We start from the raw sequence: 26193 nt of genomic DNA on the forward strand, positions 1-26193 counted from the left end.
TCATCTGCTATATGCAAAACACTGGTTTCTATCCTTATCCTCCATTCCACATGCCCAGCAATGTGAAGGAATACTTTTTCTTCTCTGAACAAATTTCTTTGTTAGGTGAGCCAACGTTAATCTCTACATCGCAGGAGGCAAAATAAAACAAGAGCAGCAATAACTAATTTAAAAATTAAAGAGAGAGGTTATTAGCCAAGGACATTACCACTGAGTGTTTATCAAATATTCTTTGGATTGTTTATATTAAATATTGAATTGGTATAAAGGAACATTTATCACATGTTAACATACAGAGAATGATGATATAATAAACATCTGAGTACCCTTCATTAAGCTTAAAAACTAAAACAATGAGAATTTTTGAAGCCCTTGAGGGCACTTCCCTAAGAGCGTCCCCCTCCTTATCCCTGCCCCCACCCAGAGATAACCACCCTCCTGTTTATCATTCCCTTGCTTTTCTTCATGAGTTTGTCACATCTGAATGCTTAAACAATACATTGTTTACTTCTAAATGTTTGGAGACTTTAAATAAATTGAATCATACCATATGAATTGTTCTGCAACTCGCTGTTTTCACCAAACATGGTCCCATGATTTATCAATGCTGATGTGACTAGCTGTAGCTTATTTCATCTGCTGCGTAGTACGCCATTATATGAATATACCACCATTTATTCATCCAGTCTGCTTCTCATAGACATTGGCATTATTTCCAGTTCTTTTTGTACTGACAATGCTGCTATAATACTTTTTGTTCATGTCTCCTTGTACATATGTACAAACATTTCTTAGGTTTTACACCTAACTTGGGAATTGTTGATTCAAAAGTATGCACAGCTCCCACTTCACCAGGCAATGCCATTGCTTTCCAAAGCAGCTGTAGGTATGATTCCATTGCTCTATAGTTTTAGGGGTTTTAATTTTCATCAGTCCAGAGGGTATTGTGCTTTCAATTCCCATTTTTCAGATTAGTAATAAGATTGAGTCTACGTCCCTAGTCCTTTCCTGTAAAGTGCCTGTTCTAACATGTGGCCCATTTTTAATTGGATTTTTGTCTTTTTCTTATTGACTTGTAGGAATTCTTTATAAGAGTCTGTTTTCTTTCATTTAAAAAATTTAATAGAAGATAGAAAGGCAACCATTGAGAATGGTTGAAAACAAAATGAGAGAACTGGAAGATAAAGTGAAAGAAATATCTCAAAATCCAGAGGAAAATTACAAAGAGATGGAAATCTTAAGAGGAAGGATCAGAAAGTTACATGTGAATGATAAGAGTTCCAGGAGAGGGAAAAGAGATGGAGGAGAGAAATAACAATGAGACTTCCTTTTCTGACAGTACAGTAGACCAAATACACCAACCCTCCTGCAGCAACAATTTAAAATGCTATATAAACTATTAAAAACTTTTATAAAAGTCTCTATTAACCCTTTGTCTGTCTATTGTGTGCAAACAGCTTCTCCCAGTTTACTTGTATTTTCACTTTCTTTATGATGTTTTTTCATAAACATGGTCTTAATTTTAATGTGTTCTCAGCAATTTTTCAACATTTTGAAATCCTTTCCTATCCCAAGTTCAAAAGGGTATGCTCTGGTATAGTTAATATTTTGTAGGTTTGCCTTTCACAATTAAGTCCTTAATCATCTGAAGTTTACTTTTGTGTGTAGTGTGAACTAGGCATCTATTTTTTTCTGTATAGATAACCAACTGTCCAGCACCTTTTGTTGGATAGTTTGTCCTTTCCTCAATGATCTAAAAGTACACATGTATCATATATTAGGTTTCCACATACGCATGGATATGTTTCTGGATCTCTACTCTGTCCCACTAGTCAATTTTGTCTACCTCAGACAAACACCACCCCTGAGCTTACAAACTTTAGCATTATAATGCATCGTGATACCTGGTATAAAATTGCCCACCTTGTTCTTTTGTAATCAGGATTGTATTTGCTAACCTTAGATGTTTGCATTCCCATACCTATTTTAGAATCAGCTTGTCCAGTCATGCTTACCCCACTTCCCAAAAAAGCTCTTGCGATTTTTATTGGAATTTTATGAAAGCTATTAATTAATTTGTGGTAAATCTGCATCTTTATGTCACCAAGTCTTTTTCTGAATATGATCCTCCAAATGATTTGTATAATCTAGGTAGAACTTACCTATAAATAATCAGAGCCTGGTATTTCCATTATGAGGATATTTTAAATTGATGATTCAATTTTTAATGATTTAGAACTATTTAGATTTTCTAGTTATTTCAAAGCAGTTTCAATAAGCCATACATTTGTAAGAATATGCTATATATTTAAGTAAATCATATATCAAAGTTTTAAATGTCTTTCTATAAAGTTGTTTCTAATATCCTCTATTATCTTTCTAATCTAACTGTATCTGTACTTATGGTTTTTAAATTCCTGGTATTTATTTGAGTCTTCTCTAGTTTTTCTTAATCAGTCTCATCAGAGGTTTGTCTATTTCATTACTCTTTTCAAAAAACTAATCTTTGATTTCATTGATTCTTTAATACAGTGCATCTTTGATTCCATTTATTTCTACTCATGTTTATTATTTCCTTCCTTACACTTTCTTTTAATATATTCTATTAATCTTTTCATAACTCCTTACGTTGGATGCCTAGCACATTAATTTTCAGGCTTTCTTCTTAAATGATATAAACATTTATGATTATTTAGTTCTATCTAATAGAACTAATAGAAGGTGAGGATGTTCATACATCTCAAAAACATAGAAGACTTTGGTGGGCGGAAGGCAGAACAGTGGCTGTTTTAATCCATGCCACTCTCAGCTCTGCCATATGAGATAATGAGTTGAGTGCTCCTGGGGCAAAGATACATAGCAACTCTGCCTGTTTCAACTCAGCTGGCATTCAGCAATCCATTGCCCCACAGATTCACTTTGTAGGATCTAAGAGAAGGCACTTTTCCTTGAAGTCTGGAAACTAGAGCTCTCAGTGCCAGAAAAGCTTGAAATTTTCCTAGAAGGAATACTAAATGTATTAGTGGTAGAGTACAATGGGCACTGATAGGAAGAGAGAAGCCAGGAGTCTGTTCTAGCCATGGTTCTCTGATTTACTTGGTTTCACTTGGCCATTGAGCCTCCCTACCGGCTGCCTCGGTGTAGGGAGGCTCAATATTGAAGCCTTTTCTAGCTCACATAAAGGAACATACTTTGTGAGCCTAATAAGTGCAAGAGACTGGACCTACAAAGATGAATGCAGTCTGGCTCTAACTCCTGAGCCACTCAATATTCACTGGGCCAGAGAGGCATAAATATAAATATTTAGTATGTTAAGTATTGTGGTTCCTATGGTTAGGTTTCTGAAGGGCCTCCCCAAGTTATGGCAAGTATACATTAATTCTTTATTCACACCTTCCCTCCTCTTTCCTGCACTTGCCAGTGCCCCTCACCTCTCTGACTGCTTTGGGACCCTTTGCAGATCTGTCTTCTTGCCCTTTCCAAGTTCTAGTACCCTCGCTGAGTTTTGTTTCTCTGACTACCTAGGGAGTCTCATTAAAACCCACAGTGTTCATAGTTACTTCTGGACACAAATGATGCCCATATCTAAATTTTCATCTCCTCTACCACTGCTTTTTTTTCAACCCCTCTTTAACACCTGAAATGCTGGGAGAGTTTCAAAATCAGTCTCTTAGCCTCCAGGTACAAACCATTCCAAACAGCCAACCACACTAACGTGAGTGATCTTTCTAAAGTACAAAGCTAATTATATCACTTTCTTGCTTAAATTCTTTTAGTGGCTCCTCAGAAGACATACAGCACCCTTTATCTCTGACCCCTGCCTATCTAACCAGCTCATTACCTGCCATCCCCCACTCACTGGATCCTGGAATCCAACCACTCTCAGCTACCCTATTCCCCTTATCAACTGTTTGCTCATTGGAGATTTAACTCAGTCTATTACTGAATCCTTTAACCATCACCACTTAAAGTGTTATGGCCACCTTGGTTTAATTAAACATGAATTAAAACATTCATGTTCATAAATCAAGTCCTGAGTCAAGTTATCCATCACCAATCTACTGAATGCCCAGTTCAAGGAATATCCAATACAGTGATAGCCAATTTGCCTGAAGCCAAATTGCCAAACACTAATCCATTTGCCAGTTGATCTTTTTGGTGAATTTATCAAATTTAGTTACTTACCAAACACTTTGTATAATCATTGTAACCCTCATAGTTCTATGGGTTAGTAGGAACCAAAAAGACTGCAGGGGACCCAGATTTGGGGCCTTGAGACTCTTCTCCTCTGTCTCTCAGTCTCTGCAGCCATTGTCCCTCTATCTCTCTGCCCCTCTGTTTTTCCCTCCCTGTGCTCCAGACACCCTCCGTCTTCAGAGTCCCTTGTTCTCAGGTCTTCCTCCCCTTCCCCCAACCCAGCCATGCCCTGCTGCTCTCTCTATCCTTTGTTTTCTCTCCTCTCTGCCCCTGGGTTTCCCCCTCTCTAGGATCAGCAGGCCAGGCTGCATTGTGCTGATTCTGCTCTTCAACTTACCCCCAGCAGAGGGTCCCACCAATGTTGTCCAGATCCCTCCTGTTCCAATAACAGGACAAGAGCAAAGACAAATTCAACATTTTGTTATAAGGACAAAATAAAACTGTTCAAATAAAACTTAGCAGAAACTTCAAAAAGCTGTTAAAAATTCCCACCCAAAATCAATTACCATAATCTTATGAACAGTTAAAAGAAACAAATTTTGGTTAATTGATAAAGTTGCCAAATCTATCAAAGTCATGAAATTTGCACAAGAATCTCAGTGATGCTAAAATGTTAGCAAAACAGCAAATAACTCTAAAAAGGACTTGAGGGCTTCCCTGGTGGCGCAGTGGTTGAGAATCTGCCTGCTAATGCAGGGGACACGGGTTCGAGCCCTGGTCTGGGAAGATCCCACATGCCGCGGAGCAACTACGCCCGTGAGCCACAACTACTGAGCCTGCACGTCTGGAGCCTGTGCTCCGCAACAAGAGAGGTTGCAATAGTGAGAGGCCCGTGCACCGCGATGAAGAGTGGCCCCCGCTCGCTGCCACTAGAGAAAGCCCTCGCACAGAAACGAAGACCCAACACAGCCAATAAATAAATAAATAAATAAATAAATAAATAATAATTTAAAACAAAAAAGGACTTGAAAAAAAATCATTATAAATGGAAAGGCTCCCATATGAAATGCTACATTTTTGCTATATCTATTAGAAGAATATATTCATACACATATTCAAAAAATATATATCTATGAATATATTCATAAGAATATATTTATAAAGAGACTAAACCTCCCTCAGAAACTTACTTAGCTTTTAAAAAAAAAAGCAAACAGATCTTAAAATACTGCTAAAAAGAACATATTCATAAGAAGAATATAATTGAATGTATTTTTAAAATATCATCTTAAAATATTCATAAGACAATACATTCATATCAATTTACTATACTTAAAACAATGCTCCTTAAAATAAGTCTTTGTTAAATCTGTGATTAAGTGGGCAAATTATTCAACTGGGAAAGTGATCCTTCAATAAATTGGCAAATTGGCTAATCATGGTGCATTAGCCATTCAGTAACTGAACCTTCGGCAAATCAGCCCCCAGCATATTGACTTGCTTCCTTTCTGTACTCATTACAATAAGTCTCCTTACAATGCACTGTAATGATTGGTATCTCACTCAGCTCCCTCAGGACATGCATGTCTTATTCACCTTGTACTCCCCAGAACTTGGCACAGTATGTTTCATCTTATGAAGACTTTAAAATGTTGACAAATGAATAAACAAATGAATTAATAAATGACATTTACCCTGCCTTAACATGAATAGTTTTCTTCCTGCAGGCTAAATACCAAGGGAATCTGAATTTAAATGAGTGAAGCCCAAGGAAAAATTTTTTTCTTGCACATTTTACTCTTTATATCCATGTTTGTATATGTACAGCCTCATAAATAATTTGCTTATGAACCATAGGACTACTATCAAACTTTAAGAAACTATCCAAATATGGAGTTTGAAATAAAATTGTATTGTGTTGACTATGGCTTGAGGTAAATATAAAGCTTTATAGGACAATTAAAATTTTTTATACAAAATATTTTGTTATACTTGAATTTGCCTTGTAGTTTTATTAATAACTCACATTCTTCAAAAGGATTTGGGCAGAATGCTCCCTGTATATGTAGAAAAGACTGCACATATGTACTATTTGTTATTGCCAACATGTATAAATGCTGATTTGTGTCCACCATATTGATTCATGGTTCACCATGAACCATGAAGCCACAGCTGCTCCAACAGAGCTTAAACATACTGCTTCGCCAGTATACACCAAGGGTAGATCTGCTTCAGACTTATAAATCCAAATTCCTGCTCTATACCTACGGTTGAATATCCCCCATATTCGAAACTTATTTTGTAGTCATGCCCCAGAGTCATTATTCCTCCTGAGAGCTCTACTTCAATGAACTATTCTAGCCTTCATTCCCTTATTTCTCCCCCTACCCCTTTTAAGAAGATTCCACAGAGAATAGACACAAGGAGCCAAAGAGAGATGAAGTACAAGGCTTCCTAGTATGAAGGATGATGTTTAGGCCTGAGGCCCAAAATATAGCATCATGCTCATTCCCCCGGCTTTGAAGACAACTTGGCATGGGAGGGGCACCTCACTAATCCACTTAGTCTCAGGCTATGGACACTCCCTTCCCCACCTGGGGCTTACTACCTAGAGATAGCGAGGCCAAGGCACACCAGGCCTGAACAAAGGCAAGTCCAAAAGGATGAGAAAAAAATTGTGCCACTCATAAACAGTGATCTTCAGTCTCACCCAAAATGTAGACAGGGCCTCTGACTGTCAGGCTCTGGCCTATCTCACCAATCAGATTAGTCAATCCTCACCTGAGCTCAGGACACTATGTTTGTGGGGAAGAGAATCTATAAATGAACAATCAGCCTCTCCCTTCTTAGCCAGGGCAGCAAAAACACCCCCTTTGGAACCTTGAAGAATAGCAAAATAAGGACCCCTGCTTTAACACCCTCTACTATTTCCCCAGTCGTCCAAGTTAAGTTCTTGGGCATAAATCTAAACTATATCCTTTTTCTCACTTCCATCATCATATTTCTCCATACATCCTTTTCTCTCCATCTATCCTACCTCGATCCTAGATCCAGCCCTCATCATCCTTTGCCAACACTACAGTAACAATCCCCTAATTCTTCTTTCTGATTTAAGTCTGGTTCCATCGTTAATCTAATCTCCACCCTGAAGCCAGAGTGATCATTCTGAAACTCAGTTCTGATCATGTCACCCTCTGCCACCTTCCCATTAACTACAGGATAAAGGCCAAGTTCCTTAAATGACTTACAAAAACTCTTTATAACCTACTACCTCACCAAACTCATCTGCCCCATTTCCCCGGTCCCATACTCATCCGAGTAATAATAAAATTTGTGTAGTTTCTGACAGTCAGCATGTAGTTGCAAATCCCCCTCCTTTGTTCATGTGATTCCTTCTGTCTGAAATGCCCTTGATTCCCTGTCTCATTTGGTTAACTTGAATTCAATCTTGAAGATTCTGTTTAAGGCATTTCTCCTCCAGGATGCCTTCCCTAACCTTAATCCTTGCTCCCTGTCCTGCTCCCTCAGGCTGGGAAAATTACTCCTCTTCTATACTCATGCTGTGAATGGCTCCATCATTGAATTTACTACCCTACATTGATATTTTTTTTTCATGTTGGTCTTCCTGTTGGGTAGGGGCCACATACAATAACTAGAGGTTACCAGCATTCAAAATAAGTTCGTAGACTTTAACTGAATCTTTATTCCTCCAAATTATTCATTCATTCCTTAACTTATCCATTAATTCAATTATCACTTATTGATGAATTTCATGAGTATGTCCCACCTCACTCATCCACTTTCATTTTGCTGAGTAATATCCTGATTTCCCAGATGTGTTTAGCCTGTGTGGAAACCAATCATTTTCCCTCTTCTCTACACATCCCAGAGCACGTGAAGAACATTTGTTAACCATTTCCAAATTGTGATTTGTTTTTAAATTACCCATTTGAATCATTTTTGTACCCTTCTTGTTCTAGTAACATAACTGACTGATTACACTGCATCTCTTTTATGGGTATAGACTGATGTAAGTGATGCAGTGTGACAGCCTACTACTCTGGACCTGAGACTATTGCTCCCTCCTTGCTGGCTTCCACCTGCAGGAAGTCCACATCTCAATGCAGCCATTAGAATTAAATACATTTTGATAAATAACAACAGGAAAGTAACAAAAGATGATTATTTTACAGCAGGCCTTTGAAGCCACTCAGACTCAGCCTGTCTCTTCTTGCTTCAGAAGTCTGGCTTTAACCGAATGGGCACTGATTTTTTTTTTTTTTTTTCATTCAGGTTCATAGAGAATCAAGTTTAAGAGCTTTGATACAAATCCTACATTTTCCAAAGAAAATCTCACAAAAGAATGGGGAAACTTAGAGGATGGGTGGTGGTTAGCCTGAGGAAGTCAAAAGCCTGCAAGCTGGCCAGCCAGCTAGCTAGTCCAGAGGCACTGAGCTTGGGAGCTGGAGAGTAATAAAAAAGATGGGCTCTCAGAGCTTCTGGCCATGAGGAGAATGAGTGGCCATGAGTGAGTGCTGGTGGGAAAGAGGCAGGAAGGACATGGTCATGAAAAGATGAGGAACAAAGGTCTCTATTTAGCTATGATTCTCCTACTATAAAGGGCCCACTCCTCAAGGAACGAGTAAGATTTATATAAACTACCTCATGAAGAGAACTTTTAAATAATAGTAATAGTGATAACTAATCCATTAATTTTATACTCTAATAACCAGATTAACATATAGTCTTCCTTAAAACCTTTTGGAAATATACTAAGTACATACATGTTCTCGCACTTCTATAGGGAATCAAAATATCTAACAACCAGTCCAGAATGAACCAGCACCCCAGAATGTATGCCAGCCATGAACACCAGTAAGGCCATCCTGGAGCACGAAGCTGAATAGAAGCCCTGAATATACACACAATTATACAAATAACAGGCACCTCTTTCCTCCTCTGCAAAGTTCCACACTGGATTCTAGTTCTTTTTCAAGCAACGAGAGTGACTAGTGATGAAAATTTAAAAGGAAAATCTGAAGTCTGTCTCATGTATGTTGGCTTTTTGTCTGAAGCTTAAAATAAAAATAGCATAAGAGCTTCTTTCTCCATTTTCAGCATTCTATGTGTCCTCCCCTCTGCCCCCAAGCCCTAAAAGCCAGCAACTTCCCCACTCCCACACCCGTGCAATCCAAAGCTCCCTTCTCCGTGGCTTCTTGCTTGCCTGTGTTTCCAGAATCCTTGAGCATTGCCTTCCTTCCCATATTTCTCACATATCTCTCCAACCAGCCAGCACCACCAGCAATTTCTCACTTCTTTTCTGCCTTCTCTGCCAGACCTTATTTCAAATCCAACCCTCCACTCATAAGCTTTCTACACTATTCACTGCCTTGACATTCTGTCCTTTAGAAATTCTTTGGAGAAGAACAGCAATTTGGGGATGTTCTGATGCCCATGTCATAAAGCTGTAGCTCCCCACACCATTTTTATTTTTATTTTTTGAATTTTATTTTATTTATTTTTTTATACAACGGGTTCTTATTAGTCATCAACTTTATACACATCAGTGTGTACATGTCAATCCCAATCGCCCAATTCATCACACCCCCACCACCACCCCGCCACTTTCCCCGCTTGGTGTCCATACGTTTGTTCTCTACATCTGTGTCTCAATTTCTGCCCTGCAAACCAGTTCATCTGTACCATTTTTCTAGGTTCCACATACATGCGTTAATATACGATATTTGTTTTTCTCTTTCTGACTTACTTCACTCTGACTGTATGACAGTCTCTAGATCCATCCACGTCTCAACAAATGACCCAATTTCGTTCCTTTTTATGACTGAGTAGTATTCCATTGTATATATGCACCACATCTTCTTTATCCATTCATCTGTTGAGGGGCATTTAGGTTGCTTCCATGACCTGGCTATTGTAAATAGTGCTGCAATGAACATTGCGGTGCATGTGTCGTTTTGAATTATGGTTTTCTCTGGGTATATGCCCAGCAGTGGGATTGCTGGATCATATGGTAATTCTATTTTTAGTTTTTTAAGGAACCTCCATACTGTTCTCCATAGTGGCTGTATCAATTTACATTCCCACCAACAGTGTAAGAGGATTCCCTTTTCTCCACACCCTCTCCAGCATTTGTTGTTTGTAGATTTTCTGATATGCCCATTCTAACTGGTGTGAGGTGATACCTCATTGTAGTTTTGATTTGCATTTCTCTAATAATTAGTGATGTTGAGCAGGTTTTCATGTGCTTCTTGGCAATCGGTATGTCTTCTTTGGAGAAATGTCTATTTAGGTCTTCTGCCCATTTTTGGATTGGGTTTTTTTTTTAATATTGAGCTGCATGAGCTGTTTATATATTTTGGAGATTAATCCTTTGTCCATTGATTCGTTTGCAAATATTTTCTCCCATTCTGAGCGTTGTCTTTTCATCTTGTTTATGGTTTCCTTTGCTGTGCAAAAACTTTGAAGTTTTACTAGGTCCCATTTGTTTATTTTTGTTTTTATTTCCATTACTCTAGGAGGTGGATCAAAAAAGATCTTGCTGTGATTTATGTCAAAGAGTGTTCTTCCTATGTTTTCCTCTAAGAGTTTTATAGTGTCCAGTCTTACATTTAGGTCTCTAATCCATTTTGAGTTTATTTTTGTGTATGGTGTTAGGGAGTGTTCTAATCTCATTCTTTTACATGTAGCTGTCCAGTTTTCCCAGCACCACTTATTGAAGAGACTGTCTTTTCTCCATTGTATATCCTTGCTTCCTTTGTCATAGATTAGCTGACCATAGGTGCATTCCCCACACCATTTTTAAATGGGAACGTTTATTAAATACTTCATGTCAGTCATTCTCCTGGATAATCTACTTATGTCATCTCATTTAACCGTAACGATATAGTTACACATTATTTCCACTTTGCAAGGAACTGAGAATTAGAAAGGCTGAGGAAGTTGTAGAGATCACACAGCTAGTAAGCCATGAAATCAGGTTTTGAACTAGGAGACAGTTTGACTCCAATCTGTTTTTTTCTTACCGTAGGTTGCTGCTCGAAAATTTTTTAAAATACTAATAAAACTATCCAAACTTATGGAGTCTGGCCTTGATTTGACTGACATTTTTGTAAACTCACTCAAATGTTTACAGTACAGGAAAAGAAGTCTGGGTCACCACTGGACACCTCTACATTTCTTATAAATCTCAAGTCAACAGAGCCCTAAGCAACCCTAAGCCTGAGAAAAATGTTAACCAGGATAAATTCTATCACTACCGAGGGGAAATAAGATATTAAGTTGATAGATTCCTGATATATGTTGCCATTTATTTGAATTAATGCTCCATTAGGTATTCAGAGAGTACAGAAAGATCAATGATGATCAGCTGGGGGTTGGCAAAGGAAACAAACCCAAAGCATTATTTTAAGGGCTGAGGGGATTGCTTTCTTTCTTCAGACTTAGAGAAAAGGCAAAAGTATTGACAGCTAGATATGGGCCCCAAGGAAAGAAGGGAGACTTGTCTCTGCTCAGGGTTGGGGTGTGTGCGTGCGTGTGTGTGTGTGTGTGTGAGTGTGTGTGCACGTGTGTGTTGGAAGGCAATAGTCACATGCTGGGATCCAACTGCACTCAGGCGGGTTTGGAGGACCCCTCTCGGCCTCTCTGCCTTAGGAAGGCCTGAGCAGCGACTTACTCTTTAGGGGTGTGTTGATTAACCATGGACTTCAAGTAAAACTGTATTATGTTCAACCTCAGAAACATTTACCAAAAAATCAGGGACCATGACCTCCTGGACAAAAGGAAAACTGTCACAGCACTGAAAGCAGGAGAGGACCGGGCCATTCTGCTGGGACTGGCCATGATGGTGTGCTCCATCATGATGTACTTTCTGCTGGGAATCACACTCCTGCGCTCATACATGCAGAGGTAAAGCCATTGGGTGCTTGGGACTGTCTTTTGTCTCCCTTCTCCCTCCTCCCACACAGCTTATCAATCTTGAGGTCTTCTTCCTTACCTTCTTTCCTAAAAAGAACTTTGAGCAGTGCCTGGCACATAACTATTTGTCAATAATGTTATCTAACAATAATGATAAAAATAGTTCTATGTATAAACTGCTTACTATGTGCCAGGGACTTGCCATACACTACTTTTTTAATTCCCACAACTATTCTATAAGTATGAATATACTCATAAAAATGGCAAAACTGAGGCTCAGGATAGATATAATTTGCCCAGTGTCATACAGCTTTAGTGCTCGGCAGAGCCAAGATTCAAAACCACATCCTGTTAATTCCAGCATCCCTATTCTTGCCTCTTCACACCTCTGTCCATTCTCCACCTGCATTCCTTTCCAGCACACCCCGCTCTTCCATCACCCCACACATTAGTGGTTCTCAACCGCACATTTCAACTTCCTGAGAAACTTTTAAGAATACTGACACCCAGGCCCCACCACAGTCATGCCACAGGGTCAGATTTAGTAGGTCTGGAGTGGGACCCATTCACCAGTATCTTTTAAAGTTCCCCAGGTGATTCTAATAGGTTGAAAAACGCTACTATGCACTAGCTTTTTAAATTAAAGATTTTGAACCCTTCTTATTTAAATATTTGCCCTAGGTTTACTGAATAGATAGAGAGGCAGTTGAATACTGAGTTGTCAAGCGCGTTCCCCCTGAGTAAGCCACATGACAAACCTCCACAGCATCTCTAGCTAACTGTTGTCCATAAATTGGACACTTTGAGCACAGGAAAGCCCAGCATTGCTATAACTAATGGGGCAGGTCTCAGAGTGCTTCAGCTTAAAGAAATGAGGCCCTTTCAAATGAAAAATTGAGGTTTCAATCCAAAAGAGAATCAAACCATTTTGTGGCATTCATTTCCCCACCTAAATTAATACTTTCATTTTAGAAGGAAAATCTAGCTGAAACACAGTAATCTGCTAAAATTAAGGCATCATCTTTCCCATTTGTGGCTGCTCTGCTCTGTTTCTCTGATGCCTTCAGCTGTGCTCCTTCTCAGTGAAAGCTCTGATGCCTCAGGCCCCAAGAGTTCACTGACTCCAAAACCGCTTTCAGATCCTCACATCTGCTTAGAACCATCTAAGACTTTTTTCCTCCTTGTATAAGCAAAATCTGACCACTCATGTCCCAGGAAAGTACAAATTGCCACACCAGAGGGGGTCAGTGCTAGTATCCTGGCTCTGGTATGAAACTGGACATGGAAAGGGGGCCCTGTCAACACATGTCCAGCAAAAAGAAGGGCTATTAATCTGCAAAGAAACTGTTTTCTGATCACTCTGGTAATCAGCTTATATCCAGAAGCAAAACATTGATTCTGGGTGTGTTACTTCCTAATCACAAATATTACCCTTGATCATAAAATTATAAACGTTTTAGAATGAAAAGCTGACCAATGGGCAGCTGGAGGGTTGCTTTGTTTGTTTGTTTAATCTTTCTAATTGAGAGGTCCCAGGGCACTGATAAGAACCCATTAATCTGCATATAACAACAGCCTCTTTTCCACTGTTTGTGGGGAAGAAGGGCAGCACCATGGAATGAGCCCGGGCAGTAGAGAAATAGAGGATTGGATGGAATCACAATTTCCATCACTTACTAGCTGTGTGTCCTAGCATGTATTTGATTTCTCTGACTGTCAATTCACTCAGCTTTAAAAGGAATTAATACCTAACCTATAGGGTTATTGGGAGAACAAAGAAGACAATGTATGTAAAGCACCAGTTAGGGTGAAGGGGGATGCAATAAGTGATTGCTCTTGGTATAATCAAAAGGTGGAGTTCTCTTTTCTCCCTTATTAGAAAGACCTTAAAGAAATATATTACTGTCCTTTCATCTGTCACATTGGACCTCAAGCCCCTCCACCCTTTCACCATCTCTCCTCCCCTTCTCCCTTACCCCTTCTCTGCCTACAAACTGGGCAGACATTGCGAGGTGAGGACCAAGGCATGGCAGGAAGCAGCTTAAAATGCAGAAATGCAGGGTGAGTACAGGTTGTGATGTAAAAAGATGCTGCCTTATGCTTACCAGTGAATTTGATAAGGAAAAATATCTAACTTAAATCAAGCATTGGAAAAGATGATACTATATCTGATGGAAATCATTGGCAAAGTTCTCAGATGCCAGGCAAAGTTTGTGTTTATATTATAGTTAGCCTAAAGCTGCCCTATTTAAAAACATACACATTAACAAATAGGTTGTATTATAGATGTGGAAGATTCTTCAGGTCAAGGAGCTGACAAATGTTCCCCTCTGATTACACCTTCTTTGCCCTTGGCATTTGGGCCTGTGCTTATTCTCCTCCTCTCTGTGTAGTGTGTGGACCGAGGAGGCTCAGTGCACCTTGCTGAATGCATCCATCACGGAAACATTTAACTGCTCCTTCAGCTGTGGTCCGGACTGCTGGAAACTCTCTCAGTACCCCTGTCTCCAGGTGTACGTTAACCTGACTTCTTCTGGAGAGAAGCTCCTTCTCTACCACACGGAAGAGACAATGAAAATCAATCAGAAGGTAGGAGCTGGACGCACACTGCATCTCGTTCATCCCCACACAGCTCCGCACCGTTCCATCTCTCTCTCTCAAGTTCCCCTGCGCCAGCACTTCAAAGGAAAATGCCACTAGGAAGCAGGCCCTTCCTCATCCAGTCACAGAACTCACTACACTACTTGACTCTCTTACTTGGGAAACATTTATTTTCTGTGCAAGTGGTGGTCAGATCATCCCCCATTTTGTAACAGTGAAGATTTAGCCTTTACTTTCGTTTAGAAGGGTAAACATTATATCCTTATTGATACACAAATAGACTTAGTCTTTCAAAGCAAATGTGCAGTTTAGTCAGAGTTGTACAAGCCAGAAAAACAAGATATTTGTCATATACCTGGGAACCACGGGGTAAAACTATATTTTGCTTTTCCACGGTCATTGTCACTTCATTCCGTGGTCTTGGAGATGTAACTTAAGCTCTCTGAGCCTCAGTATCCTTTTCTCTAAAAATTTAATAACAATGACCATCTTGCAAGGTCATTCACTGTGAGGATTAGAACAGAGTATGGAGAGTGCTGAGCAGAGCACAGGTGAGACCTTCTACCCATGGTCACAGTATGTGTGCCTGTGCATATTTCTTCACATGTGTTATGTTCATAGAGGCTGAATTTTCCAGCACTAACATATTCAAGTCCACGTGGTGGATGCTCAATATGTATTGTATTAAAGCTGCACATAAAATTTGCATTTAAAAGGTCTGGGATGACTAGTAAAGTGTCAGTAGAACCAACCTGCCATTATCAATTTTAAGTTAAATACATTGTGTTTTGGATTTATGGTAGCAATTTAGATGGCCAGAGTACTTTCATATGCCAAGACAACCTGATACCATTCTCCAACAGGACAATTGGCTCTCGTCACCAGGATACAATTCTCACAACTCTAGCCTTTCTTGTAAAAACTTTTCATTACAATTATCAGCACTTAAATGATACAGATTATATGTATTGAAAAAAATGCAGTAGCTGCAAAGCTTGACACTAGAACATAGGATTCGTTTTGTGATATATTAACAAAAAGTAAGTAAACCCACCTTGCATTTTGGTTACAGTAACTTAAAAGAATTCTTGCAAATATCTCTGAGGACATGATGTCTGCTCTGATTTCCTTTTGTTTGTGGTACCCACAAACAATACCAGTCCTAATCCTATTCTACAAATATACATAGCTTAGTTCTCCCACAAAGTATACGTTTTTCAAGATCCCTGAAGTCAAGTTTCTAAATCAAAACTGACCTGTAATGATGAATGTCTGTAAAACTCTCAAATCTCCAAGGAATTGGAAATTGGCCAAAATTGAATAGGCATCAAAAAGTGGGACATATTTCCATTTTCTCGTTTTGACATTTTATCACTACAGTATGAATGCAGTATGAATGAATGCAGTATGTAAGCTATAAACCCTATGAATGCAGTATGTAAGCTATAAATTGGGAGTGAACCTACCATGGAAAATCTCAGTTAAAATTTTAGGACCAGTATTCTGTCTGCTGTCAGTATGATACTAGGTCATTGTTTGGTTTATTTACCTTGTTTTTAACTGTAAAACATGCAAGAAATGAAAAAGTACAGCTCAAGCACTTGTTATAGAGATTCCCCCACATAACCACCATGAAAGCAAAGAAATAAAACATACCCTGCACTGCAGGAAATCAGAACCTTGCAGTTCTGGTGACTAATGTTATTAAGTACATTTTCATTTATTTATTGGCATTTTGAATATCCTTTTTTTTTTATAATGTCTGTTCAAGTCCCTTGTTTTCTATTGAATTGATTCTATTGGATGGTTTCTTCTTAGTATTCATTGTAGGAATTCTTTAAATCTAGATATGAACCTTCCTCGATTGTTGTGTTACAAATACCTTCTCCTGAAATGAAAGGTGGCCTTTTCACTCTCTTAATGATGTATTTGAATGAAAGAAGTCTCTAATTCCAGTGCAACCAAACCTTGTCAATATTTTTCTCTTTTCTCTTTTTTTTTTTCCTTTCTTTCTCTTCTTCTTCCTTTCTTTCTTTTCTTTTCTTTTCTTTCTTTTTTTCAAACGTTTGGTTGCCCTGCTGTCTGTTTAAAAAGTCTTCACCTACCCTGAGATCATGAAGTCATTCTCCCAAATTATCTTCTAGAAATGTTATTGTTTCTCCTTTCACATTTAGAGTACAATCTGCCTGGAATTGATTTTTATGCAGGAGTCAAGTTTCTAGATTTCTTTTTTATTCATATGGACAATCATTTGTCCAAGTCCATTTATGAAAATGCCACCCTTTCTTCACTGGATTATTTTTATGATCCCATTTCCCCCTCTATTTTCTTGGAAGTTATGTGTTCTGTCACTATTCTTTTAGTGTTTAACTAGTGATTACACCTTGCAATCTTGACTAATCAAGAATATTAAAACATTTTAACTCCATTTATTCTCTTCTCAAGTTATATATTATCATCATTTTTATTCGATATATACTTTAAGCCCATGAAGATATTATTATTGTTTTTGTATACAGTAGCTATTTTAGATGTGTCCACATCATTTTCCATTTTCTTATTCTTCATTCCTTCCTTTATCCTTGGTCCAGGATCACTTTTTCCTACTTCCTGAAGAACACTCTTTAATTATTCAGTGCAATATCTGCTCTAAAGAAATCTCTAAGCATTCATTTGTCTGAAAATATTTTCTTTTCATTTTCATTCTCAAAGTATATATTCACTGAGTATATAATTCTAAGTTGGCTGTTATTTTATTTCTGTACATTGAAAGCATTCCATTTTCTTCTGGTGAGCATTGCTACTATTTGGAAATCAGCTCTCAGTCTAATTGCTACTTCTTTGAAGGTAATTTTGGTCTACTTTAAAGATTATTTTCTTTGGTTTTCTACAGTTGAACTACTATATGCCAAAGTAAACATTTATTTCTATTTAGCCTGCTTAGTGTTCCCAGGGCCTCTCTCCCTCTTCCTTGATGTTCTTTGTCAGTTTTAGAAGGTTCTCAGTCATTATCTCATCAAATATTATCTCTGCTCTCATTCTTTCCCTCTTCTCCTTTTTGAACTCCTACGAACTATATGGTAGGTATCTCATTGTATCCCCTGTGTGTCTTCCTGTCTCTTTTGTATTCAATATTTTCCCTCCTTTTGTCTCTCTGTGCTTCATTCTAGGTATTGACCTACCTTCTGATTCACAGTTCTTTCCTCAGCTCTGACAAATCTGTTAAACCCATCCATTGAGTTCTTAATTTCTCTTATTGTATTTTTCATTTCTAGAATATCCATTTGGATCTTACTTATAATTTCTAGTTTTCTGCAGTATTCTAATTCTTCTCTTTTAAATTCTTCAACATAAAAGTAAAATTGTAGTTATTTTAAAGTTTATTTTGATGACTACAATATCTGAAGCCCCTATGTGCCTGTTCTATTTTTTTTTTCTTAATTGTTTTCATGTTGCATTGTAATGTCTGGTTATTTTTTATTAGTTGTCAAACATCATATCTGCAAAATTATTTATAAAAACAATTTTAAGCCTAGGTTGATGTCATGATGTCATCATTTCCAAAAATTATTTCCATTTGCTTCTGCAAGGCCCCTAGGTGTCATTCATGATCACCTTATTCTGACTACATAAATTGAGATATTCAAGTTTGAACTTAAGTCCCTTTGAGGACCTATCTTCTTCAGGTTGACCATTACTCCTAGGATGCAGCCCTTAACAGTCCCAGCCCAAAGGAAATAGGGGGTCATCAGGGCCCCCACTTGATAGGTTGTTAATGATAATTCCTGCCCCTAGCTCTGCAAGGCTGTCGAAAATTCCATCCAACCTTCTAGGATCTCAGCCCCCTTCTAGAATCAACAGACACTTCCAGGGGAAAGAAAACACTAAACAGCAGGATCACCTTCCTGGCCCAGTAGTTCTTCACTCGCTGGTTAGCTGTCCTCTGCCTTTAATCAGAAGTAATACGTGGAAAATACAGTTATCGCCATGTCAAAAGGTCACTAAACCATGATCTTAATGTAGCATGAGAAATATACAGGATATTCCTGGGGAGAAAAATTAAAATATTCTCTATCTTGACCTCTCCTTCTTGTTACTATTCCCCAAGCTCACCAAAAATAGTAGTCTTCCCCATAGTTACCAATGAATGGGCATGGTTTTACTGAGATACATAAGGCACTACTGACAATGTTTGATTTGGGACAACAGGAGGCAAAGGTATATCAGTCAAGCTGTCTGCTTCTTTGTAGAAAGATATCCAAAAGGATTTTATTTTTAAATTTTCACACTCTCTCATATATTCTTTTTCTTTGGCTTTTAAACTCAGTGACCAACCTCTTGTCCATATTACAACTGAAGCTGCTTCAGCTGATAAGCTGGCATGCTCTTGCAGAGCAACTGGCTGACTAACAGTCTCTAGGAGCTGCAAGCAGGCTCAAGGGCCCCTGCCTCTTCTGGCTACAAGGCTGTCACAGGAATCATAAACTGTGGCTGAGTATTAATTCACTATGGTTGTTAAATTTCTCAATGCTGATCTCCTTTGAGAGTTTAAAACCTTGTTTACCCACCAGGGATTCCCAAAACACGCCCATCTGATTTAAGAGAGCATTAAAAATGAATCTTTGTGCAAAACCAGAAAGTATATCCATTTTTGGTATGTAGTATACTACCATATATGTGGTATTTTATATATCGCTGTCATGAGGAAGACAGCTATTTTGGATGGAGGGTAAATTCTATAAATTAACCAATTATTTATAACTCCAGACTCAGCATCACCCCTCATTTTGTCACCATTCTGAAGCCTTCTGAGTTCTGCACATCCAGAGAGTATACATATCTGGACTAGAATTTCTCAGCCTCGAGGCTATTAACATTTGGGGTGGAATATTCCTTTGTTGTCTGTGAGGGTAGGGTGGAGACTTGTTCTGTTCATTGTAGGATCTTTAGCAGCATCCCTGGCCTTTACCCACTAGATGACTAGCATCATCTTCCCTCCAAGTGTGACAACTAAAAATGTCTCCAGATAGTGGCAAAACCACTGCTCCAGATTCTATTTAGCTTTTAGCTTGAATGCTGGGAGATTCTATAATTTTAATCAAAGCTTGTAAACACTGAGTTCCTTTGCACAGCATTTGGTAGGGTAAGGATAAAAGGGAAGAAAATAAAGTGAAGTTGAGAATCTAAATGGGAAAGAAAGAGGGGCCCACATTTATTAAGTATCTACTATATACTATATGCCCAGCACTATGCCAAGAACTTTATAAAAATCATCTCATTTAATCCTGACTAAAACCCTACTCCTAAAGTAGTAATAGCCAAATTTTATCAAGAGCTTAAAATGTGCCAGGCACTGTATAATACTAAATATTTTACATGAACTCATTTGTTTAATTACAGCATCAATCTCACATATTAGGTACCACTGTTATCTCCACTTCACAATAATGAAGCTAAGCTCAGAAAATGAAATAATTTTCCCAAAGTCACACATTCACTAATTAGGTCTGAATTAAAATCTAAGTCTCTTTACCTAAACATGCTCTCTCTTAAAAAGCAAAACATTAGCGTATCCTCTTGAGAGAGTAAAGATAAGAGCTTTAAAAAACTCTAAATTCTAAGAAATATTTTCCTTCTGATGGTATATTTTAGTGAATAGGTGAGAATCCATGCCATTTCATCATACTCCAAGAGGTGATTAGGATCAAGTAAAAGGCCATGAACTATCTGTGATCCACAGGAGCAGTCAAGGTTGTATATTCAACACCAGTTTACACAGAATGGATATTAGATAGAAGTGCACCCTGAAAAGATGGGAAAAAACATGCCCAGAAATTTGACATATGACATCCCCATAATCAGCACCTTAAATTTAGGGATATTTAAATTAGAAATTTCCTGAAACTGCCTATGGACCATAGATTCAGAAATGCTTCTGTGATTGACAAAGTTTAGTCACTGCTCACCAAAACTCAATTATGGCACAGTTAAGGGCATCTTTGTGCAGAAATGAAGGGAAGAATGTGTCCCAAAACAGCTTGCACTGAGCATCAAGAAGAAAAGCATGGAAAATGAACCTACTCCTTTCCATTGCTGAGAAAGAGGATCATGGTGAAGGGCAAGGTCAAATTAGATATCTAACTTACTCAAGGGCTAACTGGATACATCGTGGACCTGAGGGCTCCATGGCTTAAGCTATTGTGGGTATTGACTAATCCTGTAGCCCCACATGGCTTCTATTTCATTAGTGGATTTCCTAGGTCTTTCAAGCTTCTCCTCTACTCCACATCAAGCAGTAATGCCACAATAAATGTGAAAGCTCTGGGAAACACAGAAAAGGAAAACCTCTCTGGAGGAATCTGTGTCTCGATACTGCAGGAAACTATGGTACATAGCAGAGTGTGAATACTGTTTTCGTCTCCTCTACCAAACATTTCAAACAGTCCCACTTGCCAAAATCAAGCAGATATTAGAAGTGCAAACTAAAATAGTCTAAATTTTGTGGGATTCGCTTTTCTAAAAGTGATGGTAAGGAGCAGGAAGTCTCAAACAAGAATGAAAATACCATCCCAGTTTACTCTCTCACCTCCTCTGTCCATCACTAATGTTCAAAGAACTCAAAAGTTTAGAGTACTCCAAGACTGCCAGCTGGGGATCTCTACATCCTTTGAATGTAGGGATTATGTCTCCTTCTCCAGCACAGAACACAAAGCCTGGCACGTCATACATGCTTAATAAACATGTACACAATACTCATTGTTTGCGGACACTGAAGAAGTCCCATCTGACTTTGGAACCAAGATATTTATGCTTCAATGAGCAGTGTTTTTGTTTTTATCTCGTAGGCATTGTGGACTAGGATGCCCTGGATACCACAGAGTTCTGACAAATTTGTGGCCCACCTCTGTGAAGTGTAGAGCCTTTACTAAGAGCCTTTCCAGCCTCATTGCTGGTCCCATTTCATCACTCCCACCACCCTTGTCCTGTTTCTCTCTAATGATCTGTTTTAAATTGTTTATGTTTTTCATGCCTATACCCAGCATGCAACTTGGTACTTTAGAGACACTCAAAACATATTGATTAGATTTCACCAAACTTAACCCCTCTCTGAAATAAGACACTGCCCTTTTAATAAAAGAACAAATGAAGAACAAACCCTTCCCCTGAGGTGATCCTGAGAATTAATAGTTCCCTTCCTACCATCATAAGGAAAAGGAGGCTGACCAGTGAGGTTATCCAGCCAAATATACCCCTCCTACTGCCCCCACTCCTCCCCACAGCTTTTATTTTTAGGGTGAAGGCCTGTCACTTTTTGCTTCACACATGCCTAGTGAAGCATGGTTAAGCAAAAGCCCAACAGGTACTTTCTCAAAACGTCTGTCCATCACGAGAATGAAAATAACTCTACTGATGTGAAAGATTCTGGAAGAGAGGCTAAGAAAACTTTCAGTTGCTTTCCAAAGAACTGGAGAGAAGATGCAATTGCTAGATCTTTGTGGTAAGGGAAAGGACAGTCAGGAGAAGGTGACAGGATGCAGCTTTTCTCAGCTGGGGAGACGAAGGGTCACATTGTGGGGCCATCTCTGTATTTTCAATACTAAAGAGAATTTAAGGGAGTTGGGAAAGCACAAAGGTTTATTAACAAAATTCAGGATTAAAAAGAGAGATGTGAGGGCTTCCCTGGTGGCACAGTGGTTGGGAGTCAGCCTGCCAATGCAGGGGACACGGGTTTGAGCCCTGGTCTGGGAAGATCCCACATGCCGCGGAGCAACTAAGCCCGTGCGCCACAACTGCTGAGCCTGCGCTCTGGAGCCCGTGAGCCACAGCTACTGAAGCCCGCGTGCCTAGAGCCCATGCTCCTCAACAAGAGAAGCCACCGCAGTGAGAAGCCTGCGCACCACAATGAAGAGTAGCCCCCGCTCTTTGCAACTAGAGGAAGCCCACTTGCAGCAACGAAGACCCAGTGCAGCCAAAAATTAATTAATTAATTAAAAATAAAAAATTAAAATTAAAAAAAGAAAGAGAAGAGAGATGAGGGTCTAAATCTTCCCCTGAATGGCTGCCTCAGAGTTTTGCTAGGTTTCTATATCCATATGTTAGGCACAAAAGAAAGAAGGACCTATAGCCATGGTAATATAAATATATATAAACAAATTTTGAGTGGCATTTAAGTGTCTTGTGTATATAAAATTATTATTCATATGTTCCTTTTGTTAAATATCATGCAGTCTAAAAGTTAAATCTTTCCTAGCCCATACCTCCTACCAAGAAAAGAATGATCTAAAAACACAAGGATTTTTACCTTTTCAATCTACATTTCATTTTTCCAACTAAGTGTTGATCACTTACTAAAGTTTTCATTTGTTGAAATGCACTCTCCAAACATGTGATAAAATCATAAGATCACTAAATCTTTACCCCAAATTCATACCAGCCTCAGAAACATACACATGGCTATAGTTTGAAAGAAAAACTTAGAATCCTAATGTAGGATTCAGCATAATGTCAAATCTCTTTGGACACAAAAACAAGGAACACGTGACAAGAGCCATCAAATAGGACTGTTCCTGTGAAAACCACATAACTAGTAATTTTACCCTCCTTAAAGTTTTCGCAGTTTAGTATGTGGCACTTGTTTAAAGACTTTAGATCGTATGGACAAACGTGATAGTCCAATAAAAAATATGCTAAAGAAAATTTATTGATGCTTTATGCATATTCATAATTTAATCTTCACACACCCTGCCAGGAAGGCTCTATTAACCCTACTATATAAAAAAGTTGATTCTGAGAAGCCAAGTAACTTGCTTATAGAAACACAGTAACCAGACCTCTTGAAGACATGTCAGGGGCTTGTGATACTACCTTATATATTCATTAGCACAAAAGAAGGACCCATCAATAATAAAAGTAAATGAATGATTGACATATTATGATAGAATTTTCAAGGCTAATAATAGTCTAGTGGGAGCCAGTTTATGTGTGTTGAAAGGTTGTGGGTGGCAAGGTTAGAAAAAGCTAAAAACACAAGGGCAGAGAAATCTTTTCTCTACCAGTAACGTGGAGTTGCATTTCTAAGTGCCTGGCCCTGAGCACCCACACCCGATCATGTATGGCACACACCTCATCTGGCCAGTCCAAACGTGTGCATTTGAGACCCTGATGACCAGAAGCTTTAATAAAGCAGCTCCCGTATTACAACCTTGCTAGATGGTCTCAAAAGTAATGTATATCGCATTGTATTTGGAAGAATCTTATATAGTGACAAAATTATTGTCACTGGCTGATAAATGTTTCTCCAAAAAAAATTTAAAAGCCAAATCAATTCACAAGAGCATAAGAAAAGAAAAAACTCCATTTTTAATGGAATTCCATTTTTATTGAGACCATTTCAATAACTTAGTACTGTTAGCCACTAAAACTACTACTATAAACTTTCTTGGCACCAAAATATAAAGAACCCTGATGCATTCATACGCTAAATTGGCTCTTTTTTAATACAACCACAAATGACTTATCTTTAAATTTTTTTAATGTTTTTTGAATCAAAGCATTAAAAAAAATTATAGACATGATCTGAGCAGTGCTGAAGAAGGAAAAATATAAAGGTATCCCCTTACTGCTTTAAACTCTTTCAATCCAGCATCCAACCAGTAGAAAATGTATCATGGCAGTCATAGACCAATTTTCATACTAAGTTATAACTCACTGAGAAATTCTGCTTTCTTGGAGATACTTTCAGACCCTTAATGTTGTGCTAGTACCAGCTCTCGGCACTAACCACATTTATGAGTGTACTCACATTTATTCTTAGCTGATTAAATATGAGGGTGTCAACCAGCCCTTGTATGAGAATATTAAGCCTTGTTTATGATAAATGTCAGCATGCTCATCCTCCATTCTTAACTAACTGAAGGATCTTCCTGCTGTTTATAAACAAATAATCCAGTGATTACAGCACAGTGAAAAAAAGCAAGTGCCAGTATACCCACTAATAAAGTCAGGGGAAAGAGTCATTCAAACATACTCCATTAGCAAAACTCATTCCATTTCTTTTATATTTTCTTCCTGTGAAATATACAAATCTAAATTGGTTCTGGAATTCCAGGGACTACCCCTAAGCTCCCATCAGTATAGCTCAAAGTTCACCAACAGCCCACCTCATCTGTATCTCTACATACAGTTGCGTGAGTTGTGTACTGTACAATCCTAGGGGTACCAGTGACATTGTAAAACTCATAGATGTCAATATTTAAATCACAACTTATAAACTGGTAATAGCAGTAAAATATGTGGGGGTTTTTTCATAAAATCAGTGTATTATGACAATTTTTCAACAGAGAATAATACTGTTTCGATGAGGGGGCATAGTTCTCTAATTCACATTAAAACACGAGATTAGCAGTGATCTTGTCACAAACCATTTTAATTCAGGTAAATCAATTAACCATTTGATAATGTGTATAACAAAGGATAGGAATTTTTTTCCTATTGGGAGGCACCTTACCATAAAGAGGGCAAAGACTTAACCAAGGGCCCACACATCTCCCAGAGAAGTGACTTAAATCACTTTCTTCCTAACTTGTTAAAAAGTTAAATGCATTGTTATATCAGTTTTGTCACTGTTCATATACAGACCAAGGAAGAGGTTCACAGAGATTTCATCTCCTCAAAGACTGCTCTATAAATTAGGAAAATATATGCAAAGACATATCCAATAAGTAATAAAAAGAAAAACTACAAAGTTCTTTAATTCCATCTCTATCCAGAGAAGAGGGAGGGAGAAGAGAAGGAGAAAGGAGAACAGGAAGAGGGAATAGAGGGGAAAATATCATAGAGAGGTGAGGGCTGGCGGGCAGGGCAGGGCAGGGAAGGAAAAGAGAGATACAAAGAAAGAAATCAGAGGATGTAAGTGTGTAGGAAAAAAAAGGAGAGGCATATAGAAGAGACATAGCAAGAAAGATAGCAGGTGAAAAAATCAAAGAAAAGTTATTGTAAATTCTCAGATGAGTGCTGGTTTAAGAGTAAACTGAATTGATTCTGCTTTATGTTTCCTTGCTTTATGGAAAAAGTTACCTTGTCAACACTAACTGGGCATGAACCATTTATCACAGCTCTTTATTCAATATCCCTACACTTTCTGAGATTCTTTTTTAGCAGCTCACCAGGGGTATAGCTGTCTTCTTGACTAGTAGCAAGGTGACCAAGGTGATTTGGCTGAAAAAAATGAAGCCAAGCTGAAAAGATAAGAGTAAGAGTTCCCTGAGATAACTGGCAGCTTTTGATATTACATAAACAGCTGTGGACAGATACAAGACAGAAAGGTTGACACTCTGATTCCACGGAAAAGTATGTTCAGTGGAGAATAATGAACACTCACCATGCTTAGCTGTGGGAAAAGGAATCCACTGGAGTTATCCAATTGTTTTTTGGAGTCACCTAATTTTAATCAATATTTAACCTATATGAGTGAGCTATCAAAGTACATCTTGGTTGGACACCTAAAAACATTGTTTTAAT

At 38.4% G+C, this 26193-nt stretch overlaps 1 protein-coding gene and 1 long non-coding RNA gene across 3 annotated transcripts in view; both read left to right on the forward strand.

Annotated features, from left to right (window-relative positions):
- LOC309659391 overlaps positions 1-26193 on the forward strand; it is a 437716-nt gene that overhangs the window by 380228 nt on the left and 31295 nt on the right. The window lies entirely within an intron of this gene.
- The window catches only part of KCNMB2 (potassium calcium-activated channel subfamily M regulatory beta subunit 2), a 49003-nt gene that overhangs the window by 9533 nt on the left and 13277 nt on the right, over positions 1-26193 (forward strand). Inside the window, exons 2-3 of the mRNA XM_082459056.1 lie at positions 11893-12063; positions 14466-14661. Coding sequence (XP_082315182.1) covers positions 11893-12063; positions 14466-14661 — 367 coding nt within the window. The remainder of the gene's footprint in view (positions 1-11892; positions 12064-14465; positions 14662-26193) is intronic.

The sequence above is a fragment of the Balaenoptera physalus genome (assembly GCF_965194825.1).
Source record: "Balaenoptera physalus genome assembly, chromosome: 4".
Lineage (NCBI taxonomy): Eukaryota > Metazoa > Chordata > Mammalia > Artiodactyla > Balaenopteridae > Balaenoptera > Balaenoptera physalus.